At 40.0% G+C, this 24,833-nt stretch overlaps 1 protein-coding gene across 1 annotated transcript in view; it reads left to right on the forward strand.

Annotated features, from left to right (window-relative positions):
• OXCT1 (3-oxoacid CoA-transferase 1) overlaps positions 1–24,833 on the forward strand; it is an 88,141-nt gene that overhangs the window by 6,252 nt on the left and 57,056 nt on the right. Inside the window, exons 4-7 of the mRNA XM_084278730.1 lie at positions 14,441–14,576; positions 17,477–17,626; positions 18,511–18,617; positions 23,198–23,258. Of these exons, the coding sequence (XP_084134856.1) occupies positions 14,441–14,576; positions 17,477–17,626; positions 18,511–18,617; positions 23,198–23,258 (454 nt within the window). The remainder of the gene's footprint in view (positions 1–14,440; positions 14,577–17,476; positions 17,627–18,510; positions 18,618–23,197; positions 23,259–24,833) is intronic.

The raw sequence follows: 24,833 nt of genomic DNA on the forward strand, positions 1-24,833 counted from the left end.
TTCTCACTAGGACATAAGCCGATCATTGTTGTTGACTCTATCTCATGATCACACAGAAAATAACTACAGCCACTTCTGCTGAAGTGCATAGATAAAATAGAAATTAAATTAAATAAAAATATTGATGAATATAATGGCATGTATTTGTAATGAGTCTGGTCAATAAGACTGATAGTCTATTCCTTACAGTGGGGTTGGATGACTAGCATCTGCAGGTGGTCCTAACCTGCAGTCAGTGACTTACCTTGTTAAATACCACCTTCAGCAATGTAATCATTCCAGTGTAATTTAGTTAATCGAGGATTTGAAGAAAATTGGAAGATTAGTGGCATTTTACTGTCTTCAGCAAATTTGTCTTGATGGGGGAGCTCATTCATCCTGAACCGCGCTGTCTTGTGAAATGAGATTTCTCACAGCTAGATGTATGGGGGTTACACATGGCGTTGGTAAGGAAGATTTTTGGTGAGCATTCTTTCAGTCTGTTTTTTAGAATACTGCTTGCTTTCAGCAAATTGTAATAGCTGTGTTAATATATTGTCTGTCAAACTTTTACTTTTGAATGCTGTATTTGGGGTGGAATGATGAGTATTATTATTTATATATATATATATGTGGTGGAACAATGAAAATTTTTTATTGTTTTCATGGAACTTTATTAATGGTGGCAATTATTAGCCCTTTCCTTGGGGTTGAAGTTTCCTGTCTGTTCTTTAGAAGATGAACCTTTATTCAATTGCAGAGCAAGAGTTGTAAGGTGAAAAAAAAACACTGGGAAACTGTTTCCTTCTGTACCTTAGTTAGAATAGAAGAAAAGTTCATGTGAGCCAGAAAGGTTGTTTAGGTATAAAGGACTTTGTTGTTCATACAGATTGAAAATAGATGTCAAACTGTGCTCATTCAATTCCTCCAGCCTTGTCAAAGAAGTGAATTAGGTGGGATTTATCTAGTAATGCTGTGCATATGTAAGTACACACATATATATTTGTATTTGGCACATACATAGAATCTTGTGAGAAACAATTTCTTCTGGATGATAAACAGGAGAAAGAAAGGCAGAAATAATACTTTTGACTGGAAAGATCAATTACTTAGAAGTATGAAGAAGGTGAATGATTTCTGTGAGTAATGCACATATATGTAGATAGAGATTGCACAGATGCTCTTGGGATTAAGATGAGGATTTGAATGAGAGGAAGAGTGGAGAAGCATAGTGGAAAAGAATTGAAAATTCAGAGCTTGCAAGCAGCCCTGAGGAAAAGGACTTGGGAGTACTTGTGGGTGAGAAGCTGGACATGAGCCACCAATGTGCATCTGCAGCCCAGAAGGCCAACTGCATCCAAGGCTGTATCAAAAGAAGTGCGGCCACCAGATCGAGAGAGGTGATTCTGCCCCTCTACTCTGCTCTGGTGAGATACCGCCTGGAATACTGTGTCCAGCTTTGGAACCCTCAACACAGGAAGGGCATAGACCTGTCGGAACATCTCCAGAGGAGGGCCACAAAAATGGTCAAATGGCCAGAGCACCTTTCCTGTGAGGACAGGCTGAGAGAGTTGGACTTCTTCGGCTTGGAGAAGAGAAGGCTCCAGGGGGACCTTATAGCGGCCTTCTAATACCTGAAAGGTGCTGTACAAGAAAGCTGTGGAAGAACTGTTCATGAGGACATGTAGCAGTAGGACAAGGGGTAACAGTTGTAAACTCAAAAAGGGGAAATTTAGGTCGAATGTTAGGAAAAAGTTCCTCAATATGAGAGCGGTGGATCACTGGAACAGGCTGCCGAGAGATTTAGTGGGGCCCCGTACCTGGAGATCTTCAAGGTCAGGCTGGACAGGGCTCTGAGTGACCTGATCTAGTGATAATGTCCCTGCGTACTGCAGGGGTGTTGGACTGGATGACCTCCAAAGGTCCTTTCCAACCTTACACATTCCAGGATTCTATGAAGAATAGAGAAGATGGCATTTCGTATTGCATTCTGTGTATAGTTGGTTGTGTTATAGTTTAAAATTAATTTTGCTTGAAGTAATGCTTACTTTCCTGAAAGTTCTTTGGAATTTGAGGCCGGTGTGATTGCTGTGAAATGTTTGGTTGCTGGTGAAGGGCAAAATTTAATTTTTTTTCTTAAAACTATATTTTTTTCTTAAAACTATATATTTTTTTCTTAAAACTATATTTTTTTCTTAAAACTATATATTTTTTTCTTAAAACTATATATTTTTTTCTTAAAACTACATATTTTTTTCTTAAAACTATATTTTTTTTCTTAAAACTATATTTTTTTCTTAAAACTATGTTTTCTTGAACAGGTCCTCACAGAACAGTGTGATTTAAAAATTCCTGAGGGCATCTAGGTTTTTGATACCATCTAGTTTGTAAACATCCTGGTATTACTCTCTCATTGAACAGTATCACTTATTTTGAAATTAAATTAATAATAAAATACAGTCTCAGCTGTTGGTTTAATATATTACATTACTATTATATAGAAATTAGTCTGCTATAATTCGGTAGGGTTTGGAAAACAGATTTAAGCACAGATGTAATCCTTAATAAAATCAGAATCCTTTTCACAGTGGGAGATGCCATTTAAGCATCTTCTAATAAAATAACAAAAAGTATAGTGGTGTTATTGATTATTGCAATACTGATAAATGGATTTAAAACTGAAGTAGCACAGCAACCATGTAACCTGCAGCAATATATCCAAAGGGTGAATTGTTCCTGTATTCCTGATGCCTTAGGATTCACTGTGTTTTGCTTTGTTGCTGTTGCGCTGCAGTTGCTGCCCTGCTGCATTTCATTTTCCTCAGTGCAGCTGCTTTTTCCTTGCCAGCTCTTCCAGCAAGCCAGAGGTAAATGGTTGTGGTTAGGTTTTCTCATCCTGCAGTGGGGTTAGCAGGCAGCTTGTAATTGGAGCAGGGAAGGGGCCAATCGCACAGACAGACAATCTATTCTGGAGAACAGTGCAGCCACATGGATTAAGTCACATGTCCTTCAATATGCTTGAACCACAAAACGTGTTACAGAGCTGTCTGTTTATAACTAAAATAGCAGCAGTGGAAAGAGGACTTCACTTACATCAAGGGGAAAGCAAGAATTAGGAAGTCCTGAAACACTCTTACCAACACTTAGCTGGAAAGAGGGGTCAGCAGAACTTAGAAATGCCAGGCAATGCCTGTAACCACCTTTAAAGGAGTATGATTTTCACACATACACAACCTGCTGTTCTTTGCTGCAGGGTGGTAGGGAGGAGATTCCTCCTGCAAATGCTTGTTCAAATCGTGTAGTTGCTGGGAGGTAGAGTCCTTGTTTTCTCTATGAAAAGCTTGTCAAGCACAGGTTATAGGGTATTAGAAACATACTGCTGAATTTACTGTCTGTTGCTGTGCTTTGTGTTAGTGCAGACATTGTGTGCTAGCTAGTGAAATGGCACCTTTAAGAGCAGTTACTGTTTTGCCAAGCCAAACAAGGTAAAGTGTTTGAAAGGGAAGCAGTTCAAATATCCAGTATCTCTGGTATTTACAGAACTTGCTGCTGGGGAAACTGGAGCTTTTGAACCAGGGAGATAGTGAAAGATAATATTGTGGGCGAGTGTGCTTCTAAAACAACCTCTCACACCTTCCCTTACAGCTTGCTTTCCCTATATTGTTCCTATTTTAAGAGTTTCCTTTGCACTATATTATTATAAGTGTTTTAAATTCAGAGGAATCTGTCTCAGTAAGCTCCTAAACACTATTTTATTACATTTTTGCTGCATTATTGCTTAGATTTGGTTGTCATCTCCACATACATCAGTAGATCCTTATTTTAAAACTTGATTCAGTAAATACCCAAGATAGTTGTGATTAATGTACAGGACCTTCTTGTGCATGGCTGGTTTTTCATCTGTGTGTGAGCTGTTGGTATCTTGTTGCATACTGATTTCAAGTTACAGTGGACTTGGATGTTTCAGGTCAGCTTATGCTAAGACTTCTGTAATGCAGGCTATCAGACTTACTGTTTCAGGTTACATTCTCATCAACACAGACAGAGATTTAAAATTAAAGTTATTTTTGTTTAATGAAAGGGATAACTGATATCGAATATAATCACATTCTGGTATCATCACTTCTGTTTCTTCTCTACCACCTCAATAGACTGAATTTGTACTTGGTAAAAGTGAAGTCCATTACTTCTAGCTGCACTTGTTGTCTGACCTGTCAAATGAGCTACTTCCCTCTGGGCTTTCTCTGCTTTTGAGACTTAAATATGCATTATTTTTGGACACAATAGTGTTAAACAGTAGGGTTTCACTTACAGTAAAAATAGAGAAGTCACAGTTAATATCTTAATTGCTAATCACCTGGATGATTATCCGAAAGGAGATTGACAGCATGCTGTCAGATTATTACAGATTCAGACTGCTTAAAAGGCATCAGCTTTTAGAACCTTTGGTCTCTATGCTCTTCCTGAAGAAATTCTTTTTATGGTGCAATGTTATGTATTAGTGAGGAGAAGGTAGCTTTGAGATCAACATTTGAGCTCTTAGTTGTGGTGCCTGAGTGTATTGCTAGTTCTGTTGAACATAATACCCATGTTCTCCTAGTGAGCTATTTGCAGTTTCCAAATTTACAGGTAAGGCACTACTATGTGGCATGGAAAGCAATGGTAAACTTACTGCACCCCATAGTCTATATAGCACAAAAAGGTATTTTTAGGTTCTTAGCAATTAAATGTTTTTAATTTAAGGCAGGATAGATTCATGTTATGCATGTTGAAGTTTAAGGTTATCTCATTTTTTCAGTCATTTCTATGAGTTTTATGTTTTTGTTAAAACCAAAATGTGACTGCCATGGACTCACTGTTTATTCTTGCATATGTAGCTCATGTGGCTTAATTCCATACTTATATAAGTGTATAAATTTATGTGTATTTTTATATATTTAGATTACTTTAACTATACTTTATGTGTATATACTGTCAGGTGGAAATAGCATTCCAAAGTCATGGAAAGTTGAGAAGTTTTTTCACATAATGTAAGGAGGTTGTAGCGAGGAGGGGGTTTGTCTCTTCTCCCAAGTAACTAGCAATAGGATGAGAGGAAATAGTCTCAAGTTGCATCAAGGGAGGTTTATATTGGGTGTTAGGAAAGATTTCTTCACTGAAAGAGTGATCAGCATTGGAACAGGCTGCCCAGAGAGGTGGTAGAGTCACCATCACTGGAGGTGTTCAGAAAACATGTAGATGTGGCACTCTAGAACATGATCTAGTTGACATGGTGGTATTGGACTGGCAGTTGGACTTGATGATATTTTCCAACCTTAAGGATTCTGTGATTCTGTTAGGTGTTAGGTAGCTTTAGTTGCATGAATTTGACAATCCCTTGATTCAGAGCGCTAAAACGTAACTGAAAAAGCATGGGGGACTGCTTGTATATGCACAAAGATATGACCAAGGTGATGCTCAGAGTATCTTATGCAGCATGTGTCATTTTTGTATGTGCATAAAATTTCATTATTCCAAATTAACTATACTTAGAGAAGTGAAATACAAAGTCACCAATATGGCACCAATGATTTTTATTGGTGAAGAAAGAAGAGTTAGGTAAAATGCTGCACATTGCAAATTGCCAGAATAATGAGGAAAGTTATATATTTCCAGAGTGAAGTTGAACATTGCAAGCACTTTACCTTTTTTTTTTTTTTTCCCTGGTTTTGGTCAGGATGGAGTTAAATTCATTTGTAGCAGCGGATGGAATGCTGTGTTTGAGAGTTAAAATGAAAGCCGTGCTGATAACACCCTGATGGTTTCAGTTGTGGTCAAGCAGTCAAGGACTTTTTTCATATCTTCGTATTTCTCTATTAATGAGAAAGGAGGGGAGGAAGCCAGGACAGGTGACCCAAACTGGTCAAAGAGGGTATTCCATGCCAATTACGTCCTGCTCAGTATAAAGGGGGGGTGATGGGAGGAGGAGGGAGCGGCTCCAGGACGCGCGGTTTTTGGGGGACAGTCGGGTTCCAGGATGGCGCTGGGTGGCACGGCCTGAGCTGTGGGTTCGGTGAGAAACTGCATTGTGTATCAACAGCTTCATATATCTTTTGCTCTAAAGTCCTGTTAGCATTGTTATATTTGATCATTCTGCTATTTTAGTAAACTATCCTTATCCCAACCCACGGGCTTTTGGTTTCTTGATTTTGGGGGTGTTATTTGCCCCTTCCTTTTCCCTTCCCTTGCCTCACACCACCTCTTTTCCCCCTTCCTCTTTTCTTTTAAAGAGCAGGCAGCTGTGTGGATCTCAGCTCTCAGCCGGAGTAAAACTACGACATTCCTTTTCTTTGTGATGACACTCTCTGATCTGTAAATCCCTGGAAATCTGACCAGGTCATCTTGCTAATTTTGGTGTGGAGGTTATTTAGGATTTTGGCAGGGTGAATTGTACAAACCTGGCACTACATGGAACTGTTACGAAATCTGCTGTGCAGGTGAATTTCTGGTTGTGATTACAAATGAGAAAGACAGAATAGGTTTAGAACTCAACATGGTTGAGGAAATGTATCAATTAGGTTTTAGAAAAGTGGTAATAAAATTTGAACTTAGCTTTCAGGCAGGAGACTTTTGAAGTATGATGCATTCACAGTGAAATTAAACTATTTATCAGATCAAGTCTGTGCTGTATAACTTCAGTGTGAAGGAAAAATACAGCAAAGTTTTAAAGTTCTGAATATATTTAATTGTTGTAATAAAAATACAATATGCCATTTCAGAGCAGAAAGGAATGTGGAAAGAGAAGACAGCTGCAACCATGAAATGTCCAGTACTTATCCTCTTCACAAATTAGCTGCATTCGCAACCTTTTGATGCACTTGGCCTGTATGCTTGCACCCATTGTTGTTACAGATGGGTATTGTTTTTGGAGGAAGATGGTGCAGTAGGAATAGTGCCATTTTGCTGTGAAGCTGGAACTGAGATGAATAGCAGTGAGGACAGAGTTCCCATAAGAAGGCGTCTTTCTTCTTTTACCCCTCAGAGTGGAAAAACTCTCAGGCTGCTGAGCTGAGAGGGATTAGGTGCAGTGTTTCTTTTTTCCTTTGCTATGGGCTGGAAAGGTCATGAGACAGTTTCTGTGGTTTCTGGGAGCATTGTATTCTGTCCTACCTCTTCCTTCTCCAGACCAGGAATGCCTTAGCATATGGCACCACCTATACTTACCTCTTCCTTCTCTTTTCTTGGTCACCATCCCTCAGAGATCTTCTACATGTCTTTTTTGGCTTTACATTAAGAAGTTTCCATTAGGATGGAAGGGAAATGCCACAGGAAAAAGGAAAGAAAAAAAGATGGCTGAAGATGGTGTCTCAAGAATCAACAGGACAAATAAACACTATGCCTCTAATTTACCTTCCTATGAGCTGAATCTGTTTTTCTCTCCCTGTTAGTTGACTCCCATTGCTCATCTGACCTTCATTCTGTGTACCCTGCTGGAAGTGAGGGTCATGAAAGGAAGAGAAGCAGAGTATCATCTGAATTGGCTCCTTATTGATGTCCCAGTGTTGTGTATGGGAGATGATATTTCACTGTTTGAAGATTGCTACATGACTAGGGAAGTGTCACCAAGAACTGTTGTCTACAGTGATTGTCCACATTGATTTTACCCTTGGTGGACCTGCACCTTTGTTTGGTGTCTTCTGACAAAAACACCATCTAGTAGGTACCTACTGATTTCCTGCACAAAGGCTGTAAAGGATCACTTTCTAATGCTGCCAGGATTACATTAGGAATGTGCATCACTAAGAACTCAGATGGCACCTTCAGCCTCACCTTCTATCATGTCAGTGAAATTTCATAGTCAGGCACCCCTGTGAACCTGAAAGCTTAAGGCTGTGTTACTAAGAGGTACCAAACGTAGTGATTGAAGCATTCCTTTTAGCTGGGGAGCGTATCTGAACTTCCCTAGGAAGTATGGGCCTATGAGGACATTTAATTGCATGTAACTTGGAGCAGATGCTTCTGAGGACTGAAGAGGTTGTTGCAAATTGTAAGTTAAGATGAAGCCTCCTTTAAGAGGAGAATGACAGAGAAAATTGTTTCCCTTTCCCACTCCTAGCCTCTTGCCAGGAAAATTTCTAGCTCTGGAACAAGTCCATCTGTTATCAAGTTTCATGCATGGTTGAGCAACACTCAGACCTGCTGAATGCTTAGAGAGACTGCTCATGTATCTCCAGAAGCTGAGTAGTGTCTTTACATAAACCGTTCTCCAGGAGTAGGACCAACCATGAGTATGGGGAGTTCTGCAGCAACAGCAGGTTGTAGGAAGCTCTAGTCTCTGTCTGAGGCAGAGCAGTGCACCAGGGTTCTTCTGCATGCCTTACTTTCTCAATCCATAGTCCTTATGGGTGATAGAGTTAGCCTCCCATCCTTCCAGTCCCCAAATTATGAGAGGAGAAATGTCAGCTAGATAATACTAGGTCCTCATTGGACAACATGTTTTAATTCTACAGAACTGAAATACTCATGCTAATCTTACATAACCAGTGACCTCTGTTCTCAGGATCTCACAGGAGTATGCATCACAGGTCCTGGAGAATATTTGAAGACGTGTAGAGGAAGACTTCTCCTTAAGAGATGTAGAATGAAGCTCTCGTGCTAACTGATGCTGCTTACTGGAAGTTTCCAGTGTTCCCAGTAAGGGCAGCCAATCTTTCCTGACCATCCCTACTTTTCTTAATGCCTATAAATATCTTTACAAAGGCAGAGAGGGAGCAGAGTGTAATTATCTCCTTTTACTCACCCCCTTTCCTCCTCCCACCCCCCCAAATGCTAAAAATGTGTGACATCCCGGGTCTCTTCTTTTTTTTTTTTTTTTTTCCTGCTTAAGAATGGAAATGTCTGTTCCCTACTTTATTGGGCTGTGAAGGGCTCTTTGGTATCAGAAGTTTTTATCAGCTTGGAAATAGTGATAGTCTCTTTTCCCCTTTGATGTAGAATGTGTCTTGCTTGAGCCATCAAAGAAAAAGGCTTAAGTTACTGTTTATCTGGAGTCCCACATAGTCATGTTACCTTTGACTACTTCTGGTATACTTGAGATATGTGAATTAGATCTGGCTAGGAGTCATGTTTGGCTAATTTTTTAATGAGAAAAGGCAGACATTAGTTTTTGACAGGAAGGTTTTGTACATCCAAGGCAGATGAAACAATAGGAAGGTTTCTGTTACTAATCAACCTGACCTCCTTAATTGTGATTACTTGTCCACATCAGTAGTATAGAGAACTTGAATCACTTATGGTCTTGATGAGAGCCAGGTTAGATCTCTTTTCTTATGTGTGTTTCATGTATTCTGTTGATTCAGATTTCATCCTAGTATAGAATGGGGAAGCTTCTATAGAGCTAAACAATTTTGAGGGCAAAAGAATGCATTCTCTGTCTAGCACTGATGTGTCTAGCTCTTTCCCTCTTCCAACAGCATGCATAACTATATCAACTTCCACCACCCCTTCTTCCTTCCGGTCTAGCACAACACATTTTTACTGCACTCACCTTTCTTTAAATTTTTGAAAGGCAAAACCCAGCTTTTCAAGATAGGTGTGCACTCAGAAAAGGGTGTTTTTTCTTCCTGTGGTTTCGATTTGTCAGGAAGGGCATTCCCTGGAAGACAGATATTTTAGGTATTTTAAGATTTTCAGCACAGACATAATTTAGGCTGAAAAAAGTTCAAAGAAATGTTGGTGCCTAAAACAAAAAACAATCAAGAAACCAGCAAATTAAGTAAATAGCATTAAAAATGTTATGTAGAGATGTTAAATTAAAAAAAAAATACCTAAACCAGAAATTGGTTTTTATTTTTATTCTGGGATAGAGATGTCAAGTAAGAGCACACGGAAGGGAGAAGAGGAGTGAGAACAATATTTTCACTGCTGTGTGAAATGTGTGCTTCTTAGGACGTTTAAATATAAGGAAAAACTAAAGGAAACAAAAAATATGCTGAAGTACTTAAAATTATTTTTTGGAGGGAGATGAGAGGAAAAGTGACATGCATAGAAAGCTAAAGGGTTATTTCAGCTGGAAACCTGAGTGCAGATTGCATCCTTAGGAAAGATGGATAGCACTGAATTTCTTCTAAGTAATTTACATCTAAAATAAATGTGTAAGATGAGTAACAGGAATTGTATGATACTGCTCTGAAGAAGAAATGTGACTGGGAATTGAAGTCATTTTGTGTTATGAGGCAGGCAGAGCCTCTTAGTTGCATGACCTTCTGAAAGTAAAATTCCTCTTCTCATTGTGCTGGAAATAAGGTTGTATGACCTCTGTGCTCAGTGACTGATCCTCATTGCAACTTTACTTTTGAATAGATGGACTGCATTTGAGGTGAGCAGAAAGAGTGACTTAAGAAGTGAGGAACAATTTGGGGTGACTGTAACAGAATAATTTTGTGCAATTTTCTATTATTTCTATAGGGGACTTTCTAACTACAAAGTTTAGTTTGAGAGAAGATACCTTCCTGTAGTAGTTGAGGGAATTACATGTGTCTGTAGGGCATCCTAGATAGTATCCTGTAGGATGATATGCAAAATCCTGGCAAGGATGATGTTCTCCACTTCAGTTTCTGAGCCTGTAGGAGGAAAGATTATAGATCTTTGTGAAATCAGGCAGAAGGTTTTTTTACCATTACAAATTGTTGACCCTCTGTTTCCATCCCTTTCTCATTCTCCTCTTCTAAAAAAAAAATACCTTTATTTGCCCACAAAACTCTCCTTTCTACTTTATTGCAGGTTGGTTTAGTTGCAACCTGCTGGAATTTTTTCCTGTGGAGAGTTAGAAATACAGGCTGTTTCCAGGCAGCACACATTTTATTCTTAAAGCTTTGGCACTGTGGCACACACTTCACATTGCATCAGAGTTAGATTTTTTAATTTTTTTTTTTTAGTAGGTCAGAGTTGGGGTGTGGAGAAAGCTTTTATAGTAAATCAAAAGTCATTACATCTAGAGATCACAGATTAAATTCAGAGAACCAGGTCAGAGGAGCTTCTTTCACTTCCTCTCATGCAGTTTCCAGAATGCCTGAGTATGCATAGAAGTGGGCTATGTTCTTAAAATAGTCTTCATTATGCATGAAGTTTAGAAGTCTTTCTGACTGCACATCTGTCCATGCAGCTGTTGTCAGTATGGCGGAAGGAATCACAGAATCACAGAATCATAGGGGTTGGAAGGGACCTCGAGAGATCATCGGGTCCAACCCCCCTGCCAAAGCAGCTCCCCAGGACATATCACTCAGATAGGCATCCAGACGGGTCTTGAATATTTCCAGAGAAGGAGACTCCACCACCTCCCTGGGCAGCCTGTCCCAGGGCTCTGTCACCCTCACTGTGAAAAAGTTCTTCTGCATGTTGGTGTGGAACTTCCTGTGCTCCAACTTGCAGCCACTGCCCCTTGTCCTGTCCCCACAGAGCACTGAGGAGAGGGAGAGCTGGTGCTGGCAAAGTTCAGCTCAGCCCCTCTCCCTTCATAGGCAGCTCTGCAGCACAAGCTACAGGATAGCACCTCTTCGCAAACAAGAGGATAGTGGTGCTGTTGTAGAACTGGGTTGTTACCAGTTTTATATTTGAAAATGGATACTGTCTGGTAGTAAACTTTCTGAATTTGTCCTTTTGAAAGCATGCCAGGAATCTGCAGCCAGGTTGTCAGGTGTGAATCCTGAAGTGGTAGAACATTCATATACATTCAGCGATGCCTGGTTGCTGCTCAGGGGTTCTGTCCTTTGGTGCTACACTGGTTCACTGTGCCAATCAAATGTCTCAGCTCACTTGACATTTTATCTTGATTTTTAAGTGGGTTTCTTTTTCTCCCTTTTTTGAGTAGTGTAATGTTTATTGTTTGGGGAGTATAGACTTGGAATTATGGCACTGATACAAACAAGTCCTTTATATCATTTATATCCTTTTTGTTTTGTCATCACCATAGCTTATAAAGCCGAGGTTGGGGGATATACTTACCAATAATTCAGGTAAGGTACAAGGAGGGACAGTAAGAGGAAAGTGGTCTGGTGCATTACTTTCCTGACCTGGTCATTAGTGGAGAGTTCATTTCTGACAGTACCTTGGGAAACAAGCTGTGTTGTAGACATAGGGGTGTTAGAATACCAAGAGGGTAAGATTTTTATAGGAAAGGGATATAGTTCATTAAAGCAATTAATAGAAAATACAGACAACCTTTTTGGAGCTTTGCTTCAGGAATGGTGTTTTCAATAGGATGCTTATATTGTAAGTATGTTAATTACAGCATGCTAGATACTGGGTTTCTTAATGGCACCTTTCCTGTAATGGGAGTGAGAGGTCTGAGTTCTCCACTCATATGTTGTGGAGACCAATATAAAGGTAGAGGAGCTTTGTGTACATGTGCCAGTCTGCCAATATCCTGGGTAATGTGTGGAAATGGTGAAGAAACATAGCTTTGTAATATCATATCTCTTTATTCCCATTTTGTAGTGGCTTGACCCTGGCAGGAGGCCAGATGCCCACCAAAGCCATTTTGCAACACCCCTCCTCAGCTGGACAGGGAAGAGAAGGTATAATGAAAGGCTTGCAGGTCAAGTTAAGAACAGGGAGAGATCATTCAGGAACTACTGTCACAGGCTAATCAGAGTCAGATGGAATAAAATGCACCTAATTTATTACCCAATCAAAACAGAGCAGGATAATGAGAAATAAAACCAAATCTTAAAACACCTCCCCTCCCCTCTCTTCTGCCCTGGCTCAACTTTATTCATGACTTCTCTACCTCCTTCCCTGTGCAGCATGAGGGGAGATGGGGATGGGGGTTGTGAACAGTTTATCATGTGTTCTTTCTGCTGTTCCTTCCTCCTCAGGGGGCGAATTCCTCCCACTCTTCCCCTGCTCCAGCATGGGTTCTGTCAAAGGAGACAGTTCTCCATGAACTTCTCCAACCTGAGTCTGTTCCATGGGGGCTTCAGTTCTTCATGAACTAACCCAGTGTGGGTCCCTTCCACAGGGTGCAGACCTTCAGGCCCAGACTGTTCCAGCATGGTCCCCTATGGGGTCCCAAGTCCCTCCAGCAAACCCGTTCTGGCGTGGGCCTCACTCTCTATGGGCTGCAGGTCCTGCCAGGGGCTTGCTCCAGCGTAGGCTTCCCATCATGTCACAGTTTCATTCAGGTGTCTGCTTGCTCCATCGTGGGGTCGTCCATGGGCTGCAGGTGGGATCTCTGCTCCCCATCATCTTCCATGGGCTGCAGGGAACAATCTGTTTCACCATGTTTTCTCCATGGGCTGCAGGAGAATCTCTGCTCTAGTGCCTGGAGTGCCTCCTTCCCCACTTCTTTACTGACCCTGGTGTCTGCAGAGTTCTTCACATCTTCTCATTCCTTTCTCTGGCAATAAAAAAATCTGCTTCTGGGTTTTTATTTCCTCTTAACTATGTTATCACAGATGTGCTACGAGCATCACTGATCGTCTCGGACTTGTTCAGCGGTGGATCTGTCTTGGATGTGGCTGGCATTGGTTTTGTCAGACTTACAGAAGCTTCTAGCAGCTTCTCACAGAAGGCACCCCTGCAGCCCCTCCTCGCTATGAAAACCTTGCCTTGCCATGCAAACCCAAACCACATTTCTATGTTTTAATCTCTTTCTTTCCCCCCCACCCCGGTTGAAATAGCTTCTTTTACAGAGCCCTGTTGTTAAGGAACTCTTGAAATATGTTATTCTTCCATCAGCACACAGTATAGGATGACAAACATCATAAAAATGCTAAAGACTAATGAAGACTAATGTCTTTAGGTTATCTGAATTTAGAAGCACTGGTACAAGAAAAATGATGTATATCAGCTTTGGCATTCACTTTAAACTTTAATTATGACATAGAGAAGAAAATCCTGAGTGCAGTGTTAATAGCTTCTGGAGTAGGCAATTTCTTAATAAGTGAATTATTTACTGTAGTAAGGAAATTTAAATACAAATATTGTTTTACCTTCTATACAAACTAGTACTATAAATGTGAGTGTGCTCTTCCCCTTCAGCTGCTAAACAATCTCTTACCTCTTTCCTGGGGAGCAACAGTTTCAACAAAAAAAAGTAAATCCTTGTTCACTCAAAGGCAGGTTGTGCCATGTGTGACTTTCTATTAGTTAGTCAGGCTTTTTAAAGGAGCAAATATGTAAAATAACACCACTGAAGATGGTATTGTTAGCTGTTAAATGTGAAGTGCCTTCAAAGTGAAGTTTTGAATGTATTCAGTGCTTTGGAAGCGATGAGGTCTGAGCATCAGACTCCCAAATTTTAATTACAACTTTAATGTTCTCCATCCTAAAAGCTGGATTTTATTTTTTGTCTCCTATTCCTTATGTCTGAAGTGGGAGGGAGGTAACTTTGCATTTCTTATTAAATCATTAAAGTTTATCAAGTGCTTGGGGTTCAAAACAACTCATAAATGCTGAGTATTGTCTGGCTTTTTCCACACAGCGTTGACAATTTTGGACTTGGCCTTCTGCTTCAAACTAAGCAGATAAAGCGCATGGTGTCATCATACGTTGGAGAGAATGCGGAATTTGAGCGGCAGTATTTATCTGGTGAACTTGAAGTTGAGCTTACACCACAGGTAAGGCGCGTGTCTAGGACACCAGTGATTTCTTTGCATCTAAAATACTAAGTAGAAATGTGTGGGTGTGCTTAGAAAATTATTTTGCCATCCAAATGTCTTGCCTGTGTGCAGATGTGTAGGAAAGACACTTGGCTATGGGCTGTAGGCTGCAGCCGGTCATTTAAGAACTGACTGTGCTTGACTGTGTGAATTCATTTATGGCTCTTTACATTATATTAATTTCAGGTATGCATATACACACATATTATACACTGTATATTTTCTTGTACAGTGTTTGATTTTTGCTGGTTCCTCACAGACTGTAGAAAACCCCAGGTAGCATGCTCACTGCTGTGTCCCATGTAAGGGGAAAGAAGCCGGGAAGCTGCTGAACTCCCGTGCTGGCAGCTCCTGTGCCTCAGGGACGCGGTGCGTGCGGTGTCTGCCATCTAGGGGGTATGGGGGTTGCAGTTCACTGTGAGACCTGTGTCTGTGTTAGGTTTGTTCATTAAATCTTAACTAATCTCTGCATAGTGTTATGGACCAATATTTACCACTTTGGTCTTTAGCACCGTAATTTTAATTGCTTTACAACTGTTGAGTTGCCAAAAGAGCCTGAATGCAGTGAGGTCCTGAAATCGTGAGTATCAGTCACAATCTGCTGAGATACAGTTTTGTTAAATTAGTAGTCTAACTTTAAAGCCTGCAGCATGTTAGTGTGTGGCATTTCCAAAGGGCTTTAAACAGCTGTTAAGTCTCTGAGAAAAGCAATAGTCTTAAGATTTTATGGAGAAGAGAGTCTTTTTTGGGCTCTGTCTTTTGTGTATATCTGCTGAATCACAGAGATTAAGAAAAGTGAGTAAAGCTCCCTTTATACCCAGTCAGCTGACACGGAAATAGCCAGGCACTTGTCACTTCTCATGTTTCAAAACAGTTCTCACATTTAATTTTTGTTTTTTCTTCCTACTTATGTTGAGTGCTTTCATCTGGAAGACCTTGAATTCCTTAAACCTGTAATTGGCTTTGTGGACTGCACAGAGAAGCTGTGTAGATCCTGCATGAAAATACTGGATCCATAGTGTAAAATGGTGTCCTGGTTTTGGCAGGAATAAAGTTAAATATTCTTTCTAGCATGTGGTGTAGTGCTGAATTTTGGTTTAGGATTAGAGTTATCTTCATATCATGCTGATGTTTTAATTGCTGCCAAGCAGTCAAGGACTCTTCAGCTTCTCATACTGCCCTTCCTGGGGGGCACCCAAGAAGCTGGGAGGGGGCACCACCAGGACAGCTGACCGAAACTGGCCGGAGAAATATCCTATACCATGTAATGTCATGTTACATTTATAATGGGGGGTGGGCTGAGGGGCAGGGCAGCAGCTGAGGGCCTGTTATGGCAGCTAGGGATATTGTACAGCATCAACTGCACCACTCATATTTATTTTATGTATATATTTATTATCTTCTCTTTTTGTGTGTCCTATTAAACTGTTTTTTTATCTCAACCCATGAGTTTTCTCATTTTCAGTCTTCTGATTCTCTCCCCCATCCCGATGGGGGTTGAGTTAGGAAGTAGTTGCATGATGCTTGATTGTTGTCTGGGGCTAAACCATGACAAATGTCAGAAGTAAGGTGAATTAATGACTTGCTAGGAGATGAGGGTGTTTAAAATCATAGAAACATAGGATGGTTAGGGCTGGAAAGGACCTTAAAGATCATCAAGTATCAACCCCCCTGCCACAGGCAGGGACACCTCCCACTAGCCCAGGTTGCACAAAGCCCCATCCAGCCTGGTCTTGAACACTGCCAGGGAGGGGGCATCCACCACTTCCCTTGGCAATGTGTTCCAGTGCCTTGCTACCCTTGTAGTGAAGAATTTTTTCATAATGTCCATTCTAAATCCTCCCCCTTCCAGTTGAAAACCATTCCCCTTTGTCCTATCACTAAAAATACTTGTGTCAAGTTAAGATAGCATTTTGGAAAATGCTCTTCAAGTTTGGTAGGCCTTCAGGCAAAATGGGGGTACTGTTGTGTCCTTGTTACACAGTAAAAGAAAGTTCATGGGGAGATCTTGAAATACTAAGGATGCTTGGGACAGAGGACATTGTGTCTTTGCATGGTTCATATCTGCCTCTTAACACCATTTTGTAAATCTACCAGAAGTTGTTTTGTGTCTTGCAGGATAACTAGGGAAAATGCAACCTATATTTTGAAGGCTATCAAGCTAGATACCATGATGATCTCACCTTGGTTTGAATACAGAAAAATACAAAAAAATATTTGGGAAAGGGCACTAATGAACAGCATGAGACATCTTCGCTATAAATCCATTGTTAAGGCTGATGAGGAATTTCAGTTTTTGGTATCTGTGGTTCAGCTGGACATAGAGTGCACATGGGGTGGTCAAATAGAGTAGAAATGCATTTTTTGCTATTCTCAGCACAAGTGACCCAAATTGCTGGACTCCCTTTGCCTTTCTCAATCTGTTCTATGTGGCTGTTTCAACTTGGAGTGAGATATGAAGTTTTTCATAAAAATCCCTCCTCATTTTGGAGAATGAGGCATAAATACGTAGGCCTGATACAAAAGAAAAACATATCTAGCCAGATAGGAAAGGAGAAGAGCTCTGTGCTCTTTTGGAAACAAGCTGAAGGAGAGGAAGCACAGCAAAGTGCTGTGTCTTGGGCATTGACAGTGAGTTGAACGACAGTGTGCTCTTGAGTGTGGCCATGTGGGAAGCATTTCTTGCCATGTTCAGTACCAATCCCACAAGGGGAAAGTAAAATGGGAGGAAGAAGTAGATGTGGTGGGCAGCTCAATTCGGGAGGAAAAGCCCCAAATGATAAGATGCAGAAATAAGTTCATGCAAGTTTGACCTGTTGTTCTCAAATGGCTAGTTCTTAAATGTTATTTTCCCACAGGGTACACTTGCTGAACGTATCAGAGCAGGAGGAGCAGGAATCCCGGCTTTTTATACCAGTACCGGCTACGGAACCCTGGTGCAGGAAGGGGGTGCACCTATCAAATACAACACAGATGGCACCATTGCCATTGCCAGCCAGCCAAGAGAGGTAAGATGTCGATTTGTAACTAGGTAGCTTTCTGCTGTGAAAACTGAATTTCATATGTATTTCCAAGATAAACAGTAGCTTAAGCACCTATTGTCCACATTTGACCTTGGTATATTGGATTAGCAGGATGGCTGTGGCACCAGGCACTTCTGTCCTCTGTGATGTGTTAGAAAGGTTTTTACAGCTTTAAGGTGACTTAACATCAGGTACTATTCGAAGTGAAAATGTGCCTTTCTGATTTAGTCTTCACTTGACAATTCTCTGAGCAAGTTCACTGTGTATTCAAATAAATCTTGTACTAGTCTAGTGCATTGCACAGTAAGGATTGAGACCAACCTCCAAGTAGTGGGGCAGGTGCTCCTTAAATCCTGTGGTATTGAGTAAGTGGCTCTGAAGCTGTGCATGAAGCTTTAGTTCAGTTGACACAAACTTTCAGGAAACGCATTTGCCAACATTGCAGTTGAAATGGAATTTAGTCTGAGAATCTGAAATAACAAAGAAATGAAAAGAGTTTGGCTTCCAAGTGAGAAACAAGAGCTTCATATTGGAAGTAGATGTATAATTTAGAGAAGGCAAGAGATTTATTTAGTGCTGTAACTGTACTTGAAGAGAAAAGTATGAACTTCAATGCTTCTGCTTTAGCTCTTAGTTTTCAGGTAGCTGGTAGATGTGCCAGAAGAAGCATGCCTAATTCCAGTAGAGGGAGCAGCAGGAACATGGATTTGACTCTCATTCTGTTTCACTCAACAGAGGTGCTATGATGGCACTGGTGTTTACAGCCTTTCTGTGCCTCTCTGTTATACAGTTGACCTACAGTTTTTCAGATTAAACTATGCAATATGTAAAAAGAAACCTGTATCTCAGTAGGGTGTTCCTCTCTGTAGGTGCGAGAGTTTGATGGCCGCCACTTTATTCTGGAGAAGTCGATTACAGGAGATTTTGCTCTTGTCAAGGCTTGGAAGGCTGACCGTGCAGGAAACATCATTTTCAGGTATGGCTTGTTAACCAGTGGTAAAAAAGGTTGTTTAGTGATTTAGAAAATGAAAGAGTAGGAGAATCCTGTCTCCTGTGTGATGGCAAAATAATGTTTTACTGATTTAACTTTCTTTCATATGCCTTTCCCTACTGTCAAATTACACTGCTATAAAAAACCAAAATAGAATTGCTTTTTCTAATGACTTTTGCAAATTCAAACATAACTGTGAAATAAAGCATTGGGAGTTGAAAATGAGATATAGCACATTAAAGTTATTAACGCTGTGGAGAAATGTAGTAACATTCTGTTAATTTCAATTTCTGTGTTAGTTTGGGTCCTTATCCTTGCACAATTGAAGGCTGACCAAAGAAAGGCAGATTCATGTATGTTGTAAGAGAAGGGAGATGAGGCAGTCTCAGTGATGAGAAAACTTTATTCTATCCCTAGAAAAGCATGTTTAAAGTCGATTTGATCTCAGGGCTGTGTGAAGAGGCATTGTATGAATGTAAACACCTTTTGTAGTGGAAAGTTTGGGCGCTACACTAGTGGTAACATAATTTATTTGAGGTGTTCTATTTGTGCTCTGGTTTGTCCTGAACTGAAGCAGGAGAGGTTTGCTCATGTTTAATGGCTGGTTTTTATTTGTTTGTTTTATGGCTGTCAGACGTAAAGGTAAGTGTGGTGGTAATCAGCTGCAGTTTGCTACAAGAAAATGCTGAATGATGCAGTCTGTCTTACATACTCAAATGAGGACTTGAAAAATCAGCTGCAAGATCTGCAGATAATGCTAAAATAATGGGGTTTGTGTGTATATGTATATATACACACGCATTCACACTAATTTTGCCTATATATCTTACAGATACAGTAATAAAATACTTGAAAATTTTAAAATAATGTTTTATTTGACACAACTCTTGACATCCTGGCTTGCCCACTGGCAAGACAAGATGATTTCTGATTAAAAACTGGACTTTCTTGTGTGTGTGTGTGTGTGTGTGTGTGCGTGTGTGTTCATAAATCTGATGCTAAACTGCTTTCCTTAGGCTGTGGGACATGTAATACAGGAAACAGTCTCCTCCTTGGGCTTGTTTTTGTTTGATCTTGAGCCTCTGTGCTTTTTCCCTGTAACTGTCTACTGATACTTACCTCTGAAAAATTCTTTCATTCTCCACAGAAACAGACTGGTTGCATTCTCCCTTTTCCCCTGTATTCCTTTATGTCCTGTGGTCTCCTTTTAGGCCTTTTCCTATCTGTTCTGTTCCTTTCAGAAGTCTTCACCTCTCTCCCACATTCATAAAGACGATACAAGATACTAATGCCATCTGGAGTGAAGACCCAAAAATCTTGACTCCTTTCTTTCAAGTGTAACTAACCAAAGATGGAAACATCATTATCCAGTGTCTTATACCATGTAGAGCATTGCTGTCTTCAAAGTACTTGCTCATAATCAGCAGTGAATTCTAATTCTGCATGGGACATAGATTACCTCATGGCCTACAGTGGGAAACATAGGCTCATCTCAGTCTGGGGCAGACAATAGAGAAGGAAATTATGGTAGATTAGAATATAGAAGCAATATTTTTGTGATCAACAGGATGAAAAGGAAAAAGTATTTTTGATGTTGTGCTACATACTGAATATGTATTCACTGCCTTTGGTATTCTTCCGTGCTTTTTTATCATGTGAATTCTGGTTTTGTTTGCTGAGGTATGGTTTGATAGACATAGGCTTTGTGTTTACTCACATCTGCCACCATTTTCATGCAGTGTGGTAGTATTTATAGTGTTTCCCACGACTGTGTTAATCACCCTCAAGCTAAACAATTTTTAAAGTCTAAAAGATGTGCTTTAGGGAGACTGATTTGGACCACAGGCCAGCATGGGTTTGCTTTTTCTCATATTTCAGTCTGTAGTGTTGGGGATCTAAGTGTAGTGTCTTGGGGATCCAAGAGAAGCACCAGGTGCTTTAGAAAGCAGTTTATTAAACAGGGTTTTGCATGTGATACTTGTGTCCCTAGTTCTTTTGTTCCATGCAGTGTAATGGGACTGTTTTTCTTCCAGGCACCTTTATGCTGAGTGGGTGTTCTGCAACACAGCTTTTACCTAACAAAACCTGTGTCTGGCCCAGTAGATAATTATTCTTAGATATAGTGCAGCATTACCAAGACAATTAATCCAAGACTTGCCCCAGTAATCCCAGTTTTCTCCTGTGCTAGCTGAAAAGATGTGTGTACAGGCATTTTGCTTTGTTAGTCTGCTGCAGGTACTAGTTCTGCTTAGCAGAAGAGTGTCTCCAGGTCTTAAGCTCCCTTGGAGCTTTGCTCATTAGGGACAACAGCAGGGAGTGCCACCACTTTTGTGTGTTTCCACCTCCTTTGGATGCCCTCCCTTTTCATCTGGTACCACTCTGCTATGGAGTTGTTCTAGCGCAGTATACTTCCACTTCACAAGCAGAGGTATGGTTTGGTGCTGATTAAAGTACACTCTTGACAAAGGAATAGAGATGTTTAAGGGATAAACTGAGTCAGGGCCCCTGCTGTCACGGGCAGTCACTTTAGGGCATCCCTTCATACTTCAAGTGGTTCTGCAGTACATAAATTCATCTCATATCTGATGTGTCCCTTCATCTCTGTGCCGTTAGGTATGTAGTGGGTGTAGTTAGTTCACTGATTTAGTCTACTATGAACTAGTTTGCTATCTTTTGCCTTTGAGAGAAAAGCTGTTGTCATGCCTTGGGGTCAACTTAAGAATCCAACAATGGAATTTGTAAACATTGTTGAGTTAGGTGTCCAGAAAGCTGTCTTGAAATAAAAAGGCAAACATGGGGAGCTAGTTTCTGGATTTCAGACTCCCAAGTACTTGAACATTATTTTGTGTTGGAAAATAAATACAGCATTTCTGGTTCTTCTTTAGAAATAAGACCTTTGATCTTGAAAAAAACTGCTGCTCCTGAAACAACTTCAGTAACCCAAGAACATTCTAAATTGCATAAACTTTAATAATTAGGATAAGAATCAAGCCTGTTAATTCCTCAATTTGACATTGAAAGTTTTTCTGGTAACTTCTTCCCCATGTAAAAATATTTTTGTTTTGGTTTCTTTTACCAGAAGACAAGTCACTGTGATCTTGAGAAAGGTTTTTGGCTTAAAGAGGTAGTTTTTTGGGATAAAATACTGAATTATTGGTTTCCACAACTGACTTCCCCCATCAGTATCCATTCCCCTGCAATCTTGTCAGCTTCTGTAACTCAATTTTCTAATTTTCGACTGTAGGGTAGTTTTCCCTAGAAAATCACTACTAGGTAATATTTTATTCATGTATCAAGAGAAGTATATAACTTCAAGTGGTTTTGTGGGGTTTTTTTAATGGTTTCCTCAGTGTTTACACGGCCACAGAGGACACCTATGGATGATAAGGCTACTTCTGTAGCCTTTGTTAGAGGCTTCACAGCTGTTTGTGTATTGCCAATAAAACAGGATTCCCCCAAGAAATAATTGGAGTAGAGTTTTGTCTGTAGCTTTGATTCTGTAGGTCTCTGCACTAGAAAAAGTGTTTAAAACTGTGTGTTAGTTCCAGAAATTGGAAATTTCAATTCCCTGCCTTGCCCAAAGCCACGAGGTGGCAGCAGCCTCCCAAAGTTCGGCGTGGCTGTAGCATTAGGCATGGTCATTGGCAAGAATGAGTGAAGAAAAAAAGATGGTCAGGAAAAAAATTGCCCCTGTGAAAGGGGGCGGGGGGAAAAGCAGGTTTTGAATTTTTTCAGGCATTTTGATGAAAAAATGTCAGTAATTCTACTTTTTAAAAATGAAAAGCTGTTAATGGAATAGCTGAGAAGCTATCAATGGAACCCGACTAAAACACATGTAATTTTTCTTAAATATTATGGCACACAGTTTTTGCTTTCTGAAAAATACAGAGAGGTATGCACAGGTCATTTGTTTTTCCTTGTGCCTACCAGGCTCTCAGTGCAGATCCCAGCATGGTTATACATGTTGTGTTACTTTTATACCTTAGAGGTTCTTTTTCTTCGCTACAGAAATACTGCATGGGAGAGCTTAGTGTGAACACCGGAGTCTTATAGCAAGTGCCAAAACTGGCACAGCTTTTTTAATCAAGAGAATTGAGTTAAATTTACTGCACTGCAAAGTGCTATCCCAAGTCCTGGTCTGAATTATGAAGGCATAGGAGTGACTTGAGAGGTTGTTCGGCCCTGTGTGGGCCCCCTGTGGAGATTAATTCCATTTCTTTTTGCAGTGGAATAATGGGAAGATACATTGCATAAAGCCCAGCTTGCTGCTGGGGTTGGATCTAATAAATGAAGATAGCAGCAGCATACCCAATTTCAGTTAAACAAGGTGCTTATTAAAAGTCAAATGAGCTGTAATAAATATTTTCCAATGTAGCAAAATATAATTTAATTTCATATGCATCTTAAACAATCCCATAATACTTTTTCCTCCCTCCTTTTTTGTGTTAGTCCTCTAGCTCTTTGGCAAAAAGATTTGTGATGTTTATGTTACAGCGATATTTGTTATAGCTTGCATCTGAAAAATCTTTCCTTGTAATATTTATTCATTTTGTTTTCTTTTGCAGGAAAACTGCGAGAAATTTCAACCAACCTATGTGCAAAGCTGCCAAGACGACTGTAGTAGAGGTAAGAAGTTGAAACACAGTAAGCCCTATGCCCCGGTATTTTAGGGGCAGAGTTCTCCTTTTGTTGGCTCATTGCAAGATTTCATGCCAGACGCAGGGATCTAACTTGGATTCCCTACTCCTGACACTTTGCTCTCTTTTACTGGTTAGTTCACCGCAGTTCCACAGTTTATTACTGTTCATCTGATCCTGGCCCAGACTTTGTGTTTGCTGTGATCGGTCTTTGAAAGGGAAACAAGGCAACAGCCTTCAAATTTTTTAAATAAAATATGTGGATGGAAGAAGAAACAGTAGACTTCGGCTGTGCTTGGGAACAGTCATGTAAGAGGTTATGCTTAAAACTTGATGATAATAAGGATCCGTGGAGCTATCATAGTTGTGGTCTCTGAAATTTAATAAATTCAGTAAGTATCTGTCCATAACAAGATACAGAATTTTGTGATGCCTTGGAAAGAGGATGGGCTACATGATCTAGAAGGTCTTTTTTCCTTGTCGTCTGAAATGCTAATGTTTAAAAACACGGAGCAGCCTGCACTGGATGTATATTGGTGGCTGGAGAGTTGCTAAAGCATAGCAATGTCTAAAAGACAGACTGCTGCATTGGCCTTTTCATCACTCCCTGTTAAGTTCTTTTTATATGCCTAATAAAAGTTAAATATGGCTTGACAGTGAAATCAAGACAAGCTCTTCTAGACTTTCCAGTAAATTCTAAATGGAAGAGTCTTGTGTTTCACCTTTTTGTTTTGTTTTGTCTTCTTGTGTTTTGTTTGTTGTTGGGTTTTTTTTTATTTGGGATGGAGTTTTTTTTGAGGTTGGTTTGTTGGGTTTTCTTGGGTTTTGGTGGGGTGGGTTGTTTTTTTTTTGTTTTGGTTTTTTGTTTTTGTTTTTGTTTTTGTTTTTGTAAAGTCCTGCTTGGAAAATCTGTTCATTCTGAATAATACATTTGGGAACTTGAACTGTTTCTCTGCATTTTACAGAACTGTGGCAAAAAATACTGCAGAATTTGCCATAGGACTTACAGTGACAATCAGCAACAGAACATGAATTTTCACAGTTGATTTTCAAGAAAGGTTTAAAATACTTTTCCATTTAAAAATTAAATAAAGAATCCCTCATCATTCCCTTTCCTTCTAGTCACTTGCCCTTCATGCTTTGCACAGTCTGGCATTTAGAGATTTAAGTAGATCAAAGCCTTCCACCTACATTCCATCTCATTCTCTCTTTCTGCTCTTCTATTCACATGTGATGGGGTAGAATTTTCTTGTCAGTGAGCAGCAATTACATGACATCCTTTTTGCTATAATTCTGCTCAGCAGTCTTTAGCAGATCTGCTGTGAACTGTGTCCACCATGAGTCTTGTTGCATTTTCAAATCTGACAAGCTTTTTGCAAGATGACACATTAATATTACTTTACAACTCTAGGTTTTATGGAAAAATTTGTGAGTGAAGAGGCATAACCCGAGATGCAGGACAAGTGGATGTTTTGAGGCCAATGCAATACCTCATTGGCTTACTTTTAAGTGTCTTTCTTCCAAAGTTGAGTTCAGAATGTTGTATTTGGATTGAAGCATTCAA

Source organism: Gallinula chloropus, assembly GCF_964237585.1.
Source record: "Gallinula chloropus genome assembly, chromosome: Z".
NCBI lineage: Eukaryota > Metazoa > Chordata > Aves > Gruiformes > Rallidae > Gallinula > Gallinula chloropus.